This window comes from Nerophis ophidion, linkage group LG13, assembly GCF_033978795.1.
Source record: "Nerophis ophidion isolate RoL-2023_Sa linkage group LG13, RoL_Noph_v1.0, whole genome shotgun sequence".
Classification (NCBI taxonomy): domain Eukaryota; kingdom Metazoa; phylum Chordata; class Actinopteri; order Syngnathiformes; family Syngnathidae; genus Nerophis; species Nerophis ophidion.
Genome location: NC_084623.1, coordinates 54,239,011 through 54,252,978, shown reverse-complemented (window position 1 = coordinate 54,252,978; position 13,968 = coordinate 54,239,011). Strand labels below are relative to the sequence as shown.

Sequence of the window (13,968 nt, the reverse complement as noted above, 5' to 3'; positions counted from 1 at the left end):
ACGACACAACACAACCAGTTTGTGCCACAACACAACTTAGTCACAACACTGCTAATGACACGACAAATGCAAACGACACAACACAACCAGTTTGTGCCACAACACAACTTAGTCACAACACTGCTAATGACACGACAAATGCAAACGACACAACACAACCAGTTTGTGCCACAACACAACTTAGTCACAACACTGCTAATGACACGACAAATGCAAACGACACAACACAACCAGTTTGTGCCACAACACAACTTAGTCACAACACTGCCAATGACACGACAAATGCAAACGACACAACACAACCAGTTTGTGCCACAACACAACTTAGTCACAACACTGCCAATGACACGACAAATGCAACCGACACAACACAACCAGTTTGTGCCACAACACAACGGCATAACGCCGCAACACAACGGCATAAAGCCGCAACACAACAGCATAACGCCACAACACAACTTTAAGCCACAACACAATTGCAAAGTCACAGCAGATGCCACAACACACCTTTATCCCACAAAACAACACATTTACACCACACCACAACACAACAACTTTACACCACCACACAACAATTTTCAGCCACAACACAACAACGTTCCGCCACAACAACTTTACACCACAAGACGACAACTTTACACCACAAGACAACTTTCAGACACAACACAACAACATATTTCGGCCACAACATCTTTATGCTACAACACAACAACTTGGAGCCAAAATACGATCGCAAAAGCCACAACAAATGGAAACGCCACAACACTACAACTTTACACAACAGCATAAAGTGACGACACAACTTTAAGTCACAATACTGTCGCACAAAGCCACAACACAACAGCATAAAGCCGCAACACAACAGCATAACGCAGCAACACAACGGCATAAAGCCGCAACACAACAGCATAACGCCGCAACACAACAGGATAGAGCCGCAACACAACAGCATAAAGCGACGACACAACTTTAAGTCATTATTGCACAAAGCAACAACACAACAGCATAAAGCCACAACAGCATAAAAACGCCACACAACAGCATAACGCCGCAACATAACAGCATGGAGCCGCAACACAACAGCCTAAAGCGACGACACAACTTTAAGTCATTATTGCACAAAGCAACAACACAACAGCATAAAGCCACAACACTACAGCATAAAGCCGCAACATAACTTCAAGTCACAACACAACAGCATAACGCCGCAACACAACAACATAAAGCGACGACACAACTTTAAGTCATTATTGCACAAAGCAACACAACAGCATAAAGCCACAACAGCATAAAGCCGCAACATACCTTTAAGTCACAACACAACAGCATAAAGCGACGACACAACTTTAAGTCATTATTGCAATAAGCAGCAACACAACAGCATAAAGCCGCAACATACCTTTAAGTCACAACACAACAGCATAAAGCGACGACACAACTTTAAGTCATTATTGCAATAAGCAGCAACACAACAGCATAAAGCCACAACACTACAGCATAAAGCCGCAACATAACTTTAAGTCACAACACAACAGCATAGACCCGCAACACAAAAGCATAAAGCGACGACACAACTTTAAGTCATTATTGCACAAAGCAACAACACAACAGCATAAAGCAACAACACGACAGCATAAAGCCACAACACTACAGCATAAAGCCGCAACATAACTTTAAGTCACAACACAACAGCATAGATCCGCAACACAACAGCATAAAGCGACGACACAACTTTAAGTCACTATTGCACAAAGCAACAACACAACAGCATAAAGCAACAACACAACAGCATAAAGGCACAACACTACAGCATAAAGCCGCAACATAACTTTAAGTCACAACACAACAGCATAGATCCGCAACACAACAGCATAAAGCGACGACACAACTTTAAGTCACTATTGCACAAAGCAACAACACAACAGCATAAACCAACAACACAACAGCATAAAGCCACAACACTACAGCATAAAGCCGCAACATAACTTTAAGTCACAACAGCATAAAGCCGCAACACAACAGCATAAAGCCGCAACACAACAGCATAACGCCGCAGCACGACAGCACAAAGCGACGACACAACTTTAAGTCATTATTGCAATAAGCAGCAACACAACAGCATAAAGGCACAACACTACAGCATAAAGCCGCAACAAAACTTTAAGTCACAACATAACACCATAACGCCACAACACAACAGCATAAAGCCGCAACACAACAGCATAAAGCCGCAACACAACAGCATAAAGTGACGACACAACTTTAAGTCATTATTGCAATAAGCAGCAACACAACAGTATAAAGCCACAACACTACAGCATAAAGCCGCAACATAACTTTAAGTCACAACACAACAGCATAGACCCGCAACACAACAGCATAAAGCGACAACACAACTTTAAGTCATTATTGCACAAAGCAACAACACAACAGCATAAAGCAACAACACAACAGCATAAAGCCACAACACTACAGCATAAAGCCGCAACATAACTTTAAGTCACAACACAACAGCATAGATCCGCAACACAACAGCATAAAGCGACGACACAACTTTAAGTCACTATTGCACAAAGCAACAACACAACAGCATAAAGCAACAACACAACAGCATGAAGCCACAACACTACAGCATAAAGCCGCAACATAACTTTAAGTCACAACACAACAGCATAAAGCCGCAACACAACAGCATAAAGCCGCAACACAACAGCATAATGCCGCAGCACGACAGCATAACGCTGCAACACAACAGCATAAAGCGACGACAAAATTTTAAGTCATTATTGCAATAAGCAGCAACACAACAGCATAAAGGCACAACACTACAGCATAAAGCCGCAACAAAACTTTAAGTCACAACACAACAGCATAACGCCACAACACAACAGCATAACGCCGCAACACAACAGCATAAAGCCGCAACACAACTTTAAGCCACAACACAATTGCAGAAGTCACAGCAGATGCCACAATACACCTTTACCCCACAAAACAACTTTACTCCACAACACAACAACTTTACACCACCACACAACAATTTTCAGCCACAACACAACAACAACTTCACACCACAAGACGACAACTTTACACCACAAGACAACTTTCAGACACAACACAACAACATATTTCATCCACAACAACTTTATGCTACAACACAACAACTTGGAGCCGAAATCCTATGCAAAAGTCACTACAAATGCAAACGCCGCAACACAACTACTCACAGCCACAACACAATAACTTCACGCCACAGCACAATTGCGAAAACCACAACAAATGGAAACGCCACAACTTTACACAACAGCATCAAGCACAAATTTGTCAAAGTGAATGAAAGCAAGTCGGCCGTCACTTTGCGCTGTCGCCTAATGTTGTTGTGCTACGGCTTTATGTTGTTGTGTTGCGACATGTGCGGTTGTCGTCACGCAGCCGCCCTGTCATTTGCATCCAAACGCTCACATGACAAGTCCACGTACACAATTATTCTCTTTCTATTTCCGCCGCATGAGTTATGACCTCATTTTTCGAGGGTTTTTTTTTTTCAAGTTCCTGAGCGTTGCTTGAAATATAGCTTGTTTGATCACAGCGCTTTCTTTGCTTTATTAACGGCCAACTCGCCGCCGCAGCATCCTCGCACTTTTTATTTGCTTGTTATTCTTGACGCACAATATCCGGAGTCCCTCCGCCTCCGCGGGATAATTGAAAAACATATTTGATGGCTCTGGTGTGAATATAGAAGTTCAAAGCATGCAGTGGCTTTAAAGTGAAGACAGCGCCGCTTTAAAGGCCGGCTGAACCACCACGCAGTCTGATAGTTTATATATCAATGATGAAATATTAACATTGCAACACATGACAATACGGCCTTTTTAGTTTACTGCCCTCTAGTTTTTTTTTTCTAGTCCTTCACTCTCACTTTCCTCATCCACGAATCTTTCATCCTCGCTCAAATTAATGGGAAAATCGTCGCTTTCTCGGTCCGAATCGCTCTCGCTTCTGGTGGCCATGATTGTAAACAATGTTCAGATGTGAGGAGCTCCACAACCCGTGATGTCACGCGCACATCGTCTGCTACTTCCGGTACAGGCAAGGCTTTTTTATTAGCGACCAAAAGTTGCGAACTTTATCGTCGATGTTCTCTACTAAATCCTTTCAGCAAAATTATGGCAATATCGCGAAATAATCAAGTATGAGACATAGAATGGACCTGCTTTCCCTGTTTGAATAAGAAAATCTCATTTCAGTAGGCCTTTAAGTCAACATTGTGTCTTATAACATCTGAATTGCTCCCACTGCCCTCTAGTTTTTTTTTCTAGTCCTTCACTCTCACTTTCCTCATCCACGAATCTTTCATCCTCGCTCAAATTAATGGGAAAATCGTCGCTTTCTCGGTCCGAATCGCTCTCGCTTCTGGTGGCCATGATTGTAAACAATGTTCAGATGTGAGGAGCTCCACAACCCGTGATGTCACGCGCACATCGTCTGCTACTTCCGGTACAGGCAAGGCTTTTTTATTAGCGACCAAAAGTTGCGAACTTTATCGTCGATGTTCTCTACTAAATCCTTTCAGCAAAAATATGGCAATATCGCGAAATGATCGAGTATGACACATAGAATGGACCTGCTATCCCTGTTTAAATAAGAAAATCTCATTTCAGTAGGCCTTTAAGTCAGCATTGTGTCTTATAACATCTGAATTACTCCCACTGCCCTCTAGTTTTTTTTTCTAGTCATTCACTCTCACTTTCCTCATCCACGAATCTTTCATCCTCGCTCAAATTAATGGGAAAATCGTCGCTTTCTCGGTCCGAGTCGCTCTCGCTGCTGGTGGCTATGATTGTAAACAATGTTCAGATGTGAGGAGCTCCACAACCCGTGACGTCACGCGCACATCATCTGTTACTTCTGGTACAGGCAAGGCTTTTTTATTAGCGACCAAAAGTTGCGAACTTTACCGTCGATGTTCTCTACTAAATCCTTTCAGCAAAAATATGGCAATATCGCGAAATGATCGAGTATGACACATAGAATGGACCTGCTTTCCCTGTTTAAATAAGAAAATCTCATTTCAGTAGGTCTTTAAGTCAGCATTGTGTCTTATAACATCTGAATTGCTCCCACTGCACTCTATTTTTTTTCTAGTCCTTCACTCTCACTTTCCTCATCCACAAATCTTTCATCCTCGCTCAAATTAATGGGAAAATCGTCGCTTTCTTGGTCTGAATCGCTCTCGCTGCTGGTGGCCATGATTGTAAACAATGTTCAGATGTGAGGAGCTCCACAACCCGTGACGTCACGCGCACATCGTCTGCTACTTCCGGTACAGGCAAGGCTTTTTTATTAGCGACCAAAAGTTGCCAACTTTATCGTCGATGTTCTCTACTAAATCCTTTCAGCAAAAATATGGCAATATCGCCAAATGATCAAGTATGACACATAGAATGGACCTGCTATCCCTGTTTAAAGGCCTACTGAAAGCCACTACTAGCGACCACACAGCCTGATAATTTATATATCAATGATGAAATATTAACATTGCAACACATGCCAATACGGCCTTTTTAGTTTACTAAATTGCAATTTTAAATTTTGCTCCGAAATATCCTGCTGAAACGTCTCGGTATGATGACGCGTGCGCCTGACGTCACAGATTGTCGAGGACATTCTGTTCCAGCTAAAGTCGTCTGTTTTCATTGCATAATTCCACAGTATTCTGGACACCTGTGTTGCTGAATCTTTTGCAATTTGTTCAATGAATAATGGAGACGTCAAAGAAGAAAGCTGTAGGTGGGAAGCGGTGTATTGCGGGCCAGCTTTAGCAATACAAACACAGCCGGGTGTTTCATTGTTTACATTCCCGAAAGATGAAAGTCAAGCTTTACTATGGAACAGAGCGGTCAAGCTAACACACACGCAAAGTAGAGTGTATTATGCAGCGATCATTTCGAACGATCGTGTTTTGAAGAGGGGCTCTTGCGAAGGGCAGAGATGGGCATCGCCACCACCGGTGCGACTGGTGCTGAAGAAATGTGCGGGGCCGACCTTCAGGTTCTACAGGTACGACCATATAATCTCACTAAAACACTAGTAACACAATAAGCAGATAAGGGATTTTCCAGAATTATCCTAGAAAATGTGTCTTATAACATCTGAATTGCTCCCACTGCACTCTATTTTTTTTCTAGTCCTTCACACTCACTTTCCTCATCCACGAATCTTTCCTCCTCGGTCAAATTAACGGGAAAATCGTCGCTTTCTCGGTCCGAGTCGCTCTCGCTGCTGGTGGAATGATTGTAAACAATGTTCAGATGTGAGGAGCTCCACAACCCGTGACGTCACGCGCACATCGTCTGCTACTTCCGGTACAGGCAAGGCTTTTTTATTAGGGACCAAAAGTTGCGAACTTTATCGTCGATGTTCTCTACTAAATCCTTTCAGCAAAAATATGGCAATATCGCGAAATGATCAAGTATGACACATAGAATGGACCTGCTATCCCTGTTTGAATAAGAAAATCTCATTTCAGTAGGCCTTTAAGTCAGCATTGCATCTTATAACATCTGAATTACTCCCACTGCCCTCTAGTTGTCTTTCTAGTCCTTCACTCTCACTTTCCTCATCCACGAATCTTTCATCCTCGGTCAAATTAATGGGAAAATCGTCGCTTTCCCGGTCCGAATCGCTCTCGCTGCTGGTGGCCATGATTGTAAACAATGTTCAGATGTGAGGAGCTCCACAACCCGTGACGTCACGTGCACATTGTCTGCTACTTCCGGTACAGGCAAGGCTTTTTTATTAGGGACCAAAAGTTGCGAACTTTATCGTCGATGTTCTCTACTAAATCCTTTCAGCAAAATTATGGCAATATCGCGAAATAATCAAGTATGAGACATAGAATGGACCTGCTTTCCCTGTTTAAATAAGAAAATCTCATTTCAGTAGGCCTTTAAGTCAACATTGTGTCTTATAACATCTGAATTGCTCCCACTGCCCTCTAGTTTTTTTTTCTAGTCCTTCACTCTCACTTTCCTCATCCACGAATCTTTCATCCTCGCTCAAATTAATGGGAAAATCGTCGCTTTCTCGGTCCGAATCGCTCTCGCTGCTAGTGGCCATGATTGTAAACAATGTTCAGATGTGAGGAGCTCCACAACCCGTGACGTCACGCGCACATCATCTGTTACTTCTGGTACAGACAAGGCTTTTTTATTAGCGACCAAAAGTTGCAAACAGTATCGTCGATGTTCTCTACTAAATCCTTTCAGCAAAAATATGGCAATATCGCGAAATGATCAAGTATGACACATAGAATGGACCTGCTATCCCCGTTTAAAGGCCTACTGAAAGCCACTACTAGCGACCACACCGTCTGATAGTTTATATATCAATGATGAAATATTAACATTGCAACACATGACAATACGGCCTTTTAAGTTTACTAAATTACAATTTTAAATTTTGCTCCGAAATATCCTGCTGAAACGTCTCGGTATGATGACGCATGCGCCTGAGGTCACGGATTGTCGAGGACATTCTGTTCCAGCTAAAGTCGTCTGTTTTCATCGCGAAATCCCACAGTATTCTGGACATCTGTGTTGCTGAATCTTTTGCAATTTCTTCAATGAACAATGGAGACATCAAAGAAGAAAGCTGTAGGTGGGAAGCGGTGTATTGCGGGCCAGCTTTAGCAACACAAACACAGCCGGGTGTTTCATTGTTTACATTCCCGAAAGATGAAAGTCAAGCTTTAATATGGAACAGAACGGTCAAGCTAACACACACACAAAGTACAGTGTATTATGCGGCGATCATTTCAAACGATCGTGTTTCGAAGAGGGGCTTTTGCGAAGGGCAGAGATGGGCATCGCCCCCACCCGTCGACTGGTGCTGAAGAGACCTTCAGGTTGTACAGGTACGACCATATAATCTCACTAAAACACTAGTAACACAATAAGCAGATAAGGGATTTTCCAGAATTATCCTAGTAAATGTGTCCTATAACATCTGAATTGCTCCCACTTGTCCTCTAGTTTTCTTTCTAGTCCTTCACTCTCACTTTCCTCATCCACGAATCTTTCATCCTCGCTCAAATTAATGGGAAAATCGTCGCTTTCTTGGTCCGAATCGCTCTCGCTGCTGGTGGCCATGATTGTAAACAATGTTCAGATGTGAGGAGCTCCACAACCCGTGACGTCACGCGCACATCGTCTGCTACTTCCGGTACAGGCAAGGCTTTTTTATTAGCGACCAAAAGTTGCCAACTTTATCGTCGATGTTCTCTACTAAATCCTTTCAGCAAAAATATGGCAATATCGCGAAATGATCGAGTATGACACATAGAATGGACCTGTTATCCCCGTTTAAATAAGAAAATCTCATTTCAGTAGGCCTTTAAGTCAGCATTGTGTCTTATAACATCTGAATTGCTCCCACTGCCCTCTAGTTTTTTTTTTCTAGTCCTTCACTCTCACTTTCCTCATCCACAAATCTTTCATCCTCGCTCAAATTAATAGGGAAATCGTCGCTTTCTCGGTCCGAATCGCTTTCGCTGCCGGTGGCTATGATTGTAAACAATGTTCAGATGTGAGGAGCTCCACAACCCGTGACGTCACGTGCACATCGTCTGCTACTTCCGGTACAGGCAAGGCTTTTTTATTAGCGACCAAAAGTTGCGAACTTTATGGTCGATGTTCTCTACTAAATCCTTTCAGCAAAAATATGGCAATATTGCGAAATGATCAAGTATGACACATAGAATGGACCTGCTATCCCCGTTTAAAGGCCTACTGAAACCCACTACTACCCACCACGCAGTCTGATAATTTATATATCAATGATGAAATATTAACATTGCAACACATGCCAACACGGCCGATTTAGTTTACTAAATTGCAATTTTAAATTTTGGCCCGAAATATCCTGCTGAAACGTCTCGGTATGATGACGCGTGCCCCTGACGTCACGGATTGTCGAGGACATTCTGTTCCCAGCTAAAGTCGTCTGTTTTCATCGCAAAATTCCACAGTATTCTGGACATCTGTGTTGCTGAATCTTTTGCAATTTGTTCAATGAACAATGGAGACATCAAAGAAGAAAGCTGTAGGTGGGAAGCGGTGTATTGCGGGCCAGCTTTAGCAACACAAACACAGCCGGGTGTTTCATTGTTTACATTCCCGAAAGATGACAGTCAAGCTTTACTATGGAACAGAGCGGTCAAGCTAACACACACGCAAAGTAGAGTGTATTATGCAGCGATCATTTCGAACGATCGTGTTTTGAAGAGGGCAGAGATGGGCATCGCCACCACCCGTCGACTGGTGCTGAAGAAAGGTGCGGGGTTGTACAGGTACAACCATATAATCTCACTAAAACACTAGTAACACAATAAGCAGATAAGGGATTTTCCAGAATTATCCTAGTAAATGTGTCTAATAACATCTCAATTGCTCCCACTGCCCTCTGGTCTAGTTTTTTTTCTAGTCCTTCACTCTCACTTTCCTCATCCACGAATCTTTCATCCTCGCTCAAATTAATGGGAAAATCGTCGCTTTCTCGGTCCGAATCGCTCTCGCTGCCGGTGGCCATGATTGTAAACAATGTTCAGATGCGAGGAGCTCCACAACCCGTGACGTCACGCGCACATCGTCTGCTACTTCCGGTACAGGCAAAGCTTTTTTATTAGCGACCAAAAGTTGCGAACTTTATGGTCGATGTTCTCTACTAAATCCTTTCAGCAAAAATATGGCAATATCGCGAAATGATCAAGTATGAGACATAGAATGGACCCGTTTAAATAAGAACATCTCATTTCAGTAGGCCTTTAAGGAGTGTTGTCTGTCCCCCCCCCCCCCTCCTAGTCACATTTTTTTTCTGCAACCGCCTTTCTGCCTCTCGCCGCAGGTCGAGCAGTAACAGCGTGGGTCTGACAATCAGCAGTCTGCTGAAAGAGAAGGAAGGCTCGGAGACGACCAAGTTCACCGTCGACGAGCTGTGTCTCATCTGCAGCATCCTCAGCACCGCCGAGTACTGCCTCGCAACCACGCAGCAGGCACGTATATTCCAAACAGCCACACTCTTTTCTGAATATAGGACAGTATTGTTTCCCCCCCCCTTTCTCCGCCGAAAAAAACTTTAAAAGGAAGGCATCTATTTAAGATCCAGGAGTTATGCTGTGGTACCTTGGGGGTACGAGTGGCCCAATTTACGAGTTTTTCGGGATACGCTGACGCAGAAGTGTCCAAAGTGCACATTCTAAGAATACTATTACGTACATGGGGAAAAAAAAAAAGGATTAGGAGAGCATACAGGCATACTTGCCAACTTTGAGACCTCCAAATTCAGGGGGTGTGGGTTGGGGGGCGTGGTTAAGAGGGAGGAGTATATTTACAGCTAGAATTCACCAAGTCAAGTATTTCATATATATATATATATTGGGGCTGCGAATCATTGGGTGTCCCACGATTCGATTCAATATCGATTCTTGGGGGTCACGATTCGATAATATATCGATTTTTTTCGATTCAACGCGATTCTCGAGTCAAAAACGATATTTTTCCGATTCAAAAGGATTCTGTATTCATTCAATACATAGGATTTCAGCAGGATCTACCCCAGTCTGCTGACATGCTAGCAGAGTACTAGATTTTTTTTTCAATCAATCAATCAATCAATGTTTATTTATATAGCCCCAAATCACAAATGTCTCAAAGGACTGCACAAATCATTACGACTACAACATCCTCGGAAGAACCCACAAAAGGGCAAGGAAAACTCACACCCAGTGGGCAGGGAGAATTCACATCCAGTGGGACGCCAGTGACAATGCTGACTATGAGAGGACCTCAGATGTGGGCAACCCCCCCCCCCTCTAGGGGACCGAAAGCAATGGATGTCGAGCGGGTCTAACATGATACTGTGAAAGTTCAATCCATAGTGGCTCCAACACAGCCGCGAGAGTCCCGTCCACAGGAAACCATCTCAAGCGGATCAGCAGCGTAGAGATGTCCCCAACCGATACAGGCGAGCGGTCCATCCTGGGTCCCGACGAGCGGTCCATCCTGGGTCTCGACTCTGGACAGCCAGTACTTCATCCATGGTCATCGGACCGGACCCCCTCCACAAGGGAGGGGGGGGACATAGGAGAAAGAAAAGAAGCGGCAGATCAACTGGTCTAAAAAGGAGGTCTATTTAAAGGCTAGAGTATACAGATGAGTTTTAAGGTGAGACTTAAAAGCTTTTATAATTGTAAAGGACAATGTTTTATCAACTGATTGCAATAATGTAAATTTGTTTTAACTAATAACCGAACCAAAAATATGACTTATTTTATCTTTGTGAAAACATTGGACACAGTGTGTTGTCAAGCTTATGAGATGCCATGCAATTGTAAGCCACTGTGACACTATTGTTCTTTTTTTTATTTTTATAAATGTCTAATGATAATGTCAATGAGCGATTTTTAATCACTGCTATGCTGAAATTATAACTAATATTGATACTGTTGTTGGTATTCATTTTTGTTTCACTACTTTTGGTTTGTTCTGTGTTGTGTTTGTGTCTCCTTAATTGCTCTGTTTATTGCAGTTCTGAGTGTTGCTGGGTCAGGTTTGGTTTTGGAATTGCATTGCATTGTTATGGTATTGCTTTGTATTGGTTTGTTGGATTGATTTAAAAAAATAAATAAATACATTTAAAAAATTGATTTTTTTGGGGCGGTATAGCTCGGTTGGTAGAGTGGCCGTGCCAGCAACTTGAGGGTTGCAGGTTCGATTCCCGCTTCCGCCATCCTAGTCACTGCCGATGTGTCCTTGGGCAAGACACTTTACCCACCTGCTCCCAGTGCCACCCACACTGGTTTAAATGTAACTTAGATATTGGGTTTCACTATGTAAAGCGCTTTGAGTCACTTGAGAAAAGCGCTATATAAATATAATTCACTTCACTTCACTTTGAAAATGAGAATCGATTCAGAATCGCACAACGTGAGAATCGCGATTTGTATTCGAATCGATATTCCAGCTATATATATAAATATTTATTTAATCATATATATAAATATACACATACATAAAAGAAATACTTGAATTTCAGTGTTCATTTATTTACACATACACACACTTATATCACTCATCTACTCATTGTTGAGTTAAGGGTTGAATGGTTCATCCTTGTTCTATTGTCCGTCACTATTTTTCTAACCTAATGAATGTACAGTAGATGGCAGTATTGTCGTGTTTAAGAGTGTCACATAATTGGTGTTTACGGCAGACAAACTGCTTTACGGTGGATGAAAACTTGACTTTGATTGATTGATTGATTGATACTTTTATTAGTAGATTGCACAGTACAGTACATATTCCGTACAATTGACCACTAAATGGTAACACCCGAATAAGTTTTTCAACTTGTTTAAGTCGGGGTGCACGTTAATCAATTCACAACTGCTGTTGTTGTGTGTGAATTGCAGTGGACACATTTAGAAAAGGTGTTTATTTTATTAAAATGTTTGAGATTCATTTTTGTACTTAGCAAACTCATCCCGCGGGCCGGATAAAACCTGATCCGGCCCTCGTGCCGTACGTTTGACACCCCTGATCTAATCGTTTGTTTTTCGTTTGAAAAGGCAAGTTGCCTGTTAAAATTGTGCTCTTTTGGGGGCCAAGCAACAATGAAATTGATTAAAATCCATTTCAATGGCCGACGCTGTTTCGCAATACACCTTTGCGGATGTACGGGCGGCGTCGCAGAAGCAATTTATCTCCTATCCCGGGGTATCGCTCGGTCATGCAAATTAGCAGCCAGCACCAAAGTACTTCTCCACAAGCGTGACAGAGCTTTTCTTCTCGGAACACACATACACACACACACACACACACTCGTGACCTGTTAAGATACAGCCATGAGAGGAGAGAGAGAGCGCTCAAAAAAGTCTCTCAAGCCTCGAGCAAGTTAGCCACCAATGAGGGAGGAGTTGTTATACAGATTTGAAGATAATGGTGTTTAATAAAGTAGTCCACTGTCTAGCAAAATATGACTGTGATGTATTGCAGTCTACCAGTTGTTATTTCTTGTGATTTAAAACCCATTTAGTATCTTTTATCTTTGACTTTGCCATTTAAAATAATGGTCCAAAAATATCAATCTTGAAAAAGAAGCTTTGTCTGGGTCTTAATTCCGGGTTCTCTGTGGAGTTAATGGAATGTTCTACGGCAGCTTTCAGGTCCCTTGACATACTTGGATGGATGGATGGATGGATAGATGGATGGATGGATGGATGGATGGATGGATGGTTCTTTTGTTGGTTCGTTTGTTTGTTCGTTCGTTGGTTCGTTGGTCGGTTCATTCCTTGGTTGGTTCGTTCGTTGTTTGGTTCGTTCGTTGATTTGTTCATTGGTTGGTTTGTTGGTTCGTTTGTTGGTTCGTTTGTTGGTTCATGTGTTGGTTCATTGGTTCGTTCGATGGTTCATTGGTTCGTTCGTTGGTTCATTGATCCGTTCTTTTGTTGGTTGGTTGGTTTGTTGGTTGGTTGGTTTGTTCGTTAGTTGGTCGGTTCGTTTGTTTGTTCGTTTGTTTGTTCGTTAGTTGGTTGGTTCGTTGGTTCGTTCATTCCTTGGTTGGTTCTTTCGTTGGTTCGTTCGTTGATTTGTTCGTTTGTTGGTTTGTTTGTTGGTTCATTTGTTGGTGCGTTTGTTGGTTTGTTGGGTCATTGGTTCGTTCGATGGTTCATTGGTTCGTTCGTTGGTTCATTGGTCCGTTCTTTTGTTGGTTGGTTGGTTTGTTGGTTGGTTTGTTGGTTGGTAGGTTTGTTCGTTAGTTGGTTGGTTCGTTTGTTTGTTCATTAGTTTGTTGGTTGGTTCGTTGGTTGGTTGGTTCGTTCGTTGGTTCATTGGTCCGTTCTTTTGTTTGTTGGTTGGTTTGTTCGTTGGTAGGTTTGTTCATTAGTTGGTTTGTTCGTTAGTTGGTTGG

General features: G+C 42.5%; 1 protein-coding gene across 2 annotated transcripts in view; it reads left to right on the top strand.

Moving 5' to 3' along the window:
* Nucleotides 1-13,968, top strand: part of vps53 (VPS53 subunit of GARP complex) — a 123,786-nt gene that overhangs the window by 87,656 nt on the left and 22,162 nt on the right. For both annotated transcript variants that reach the window (XM_061919223.1, XM_061919222.1), the window contains exon 15: nt 9,904-10,051. In XM_061919223.1, coding sequence (XP_061775207.1) covers nt 9,904-10,051 — 148 coding nt within the window. The remainder of the gene's footprint in view (nt 1-9,903; nt 10,052-13,968) is intronic.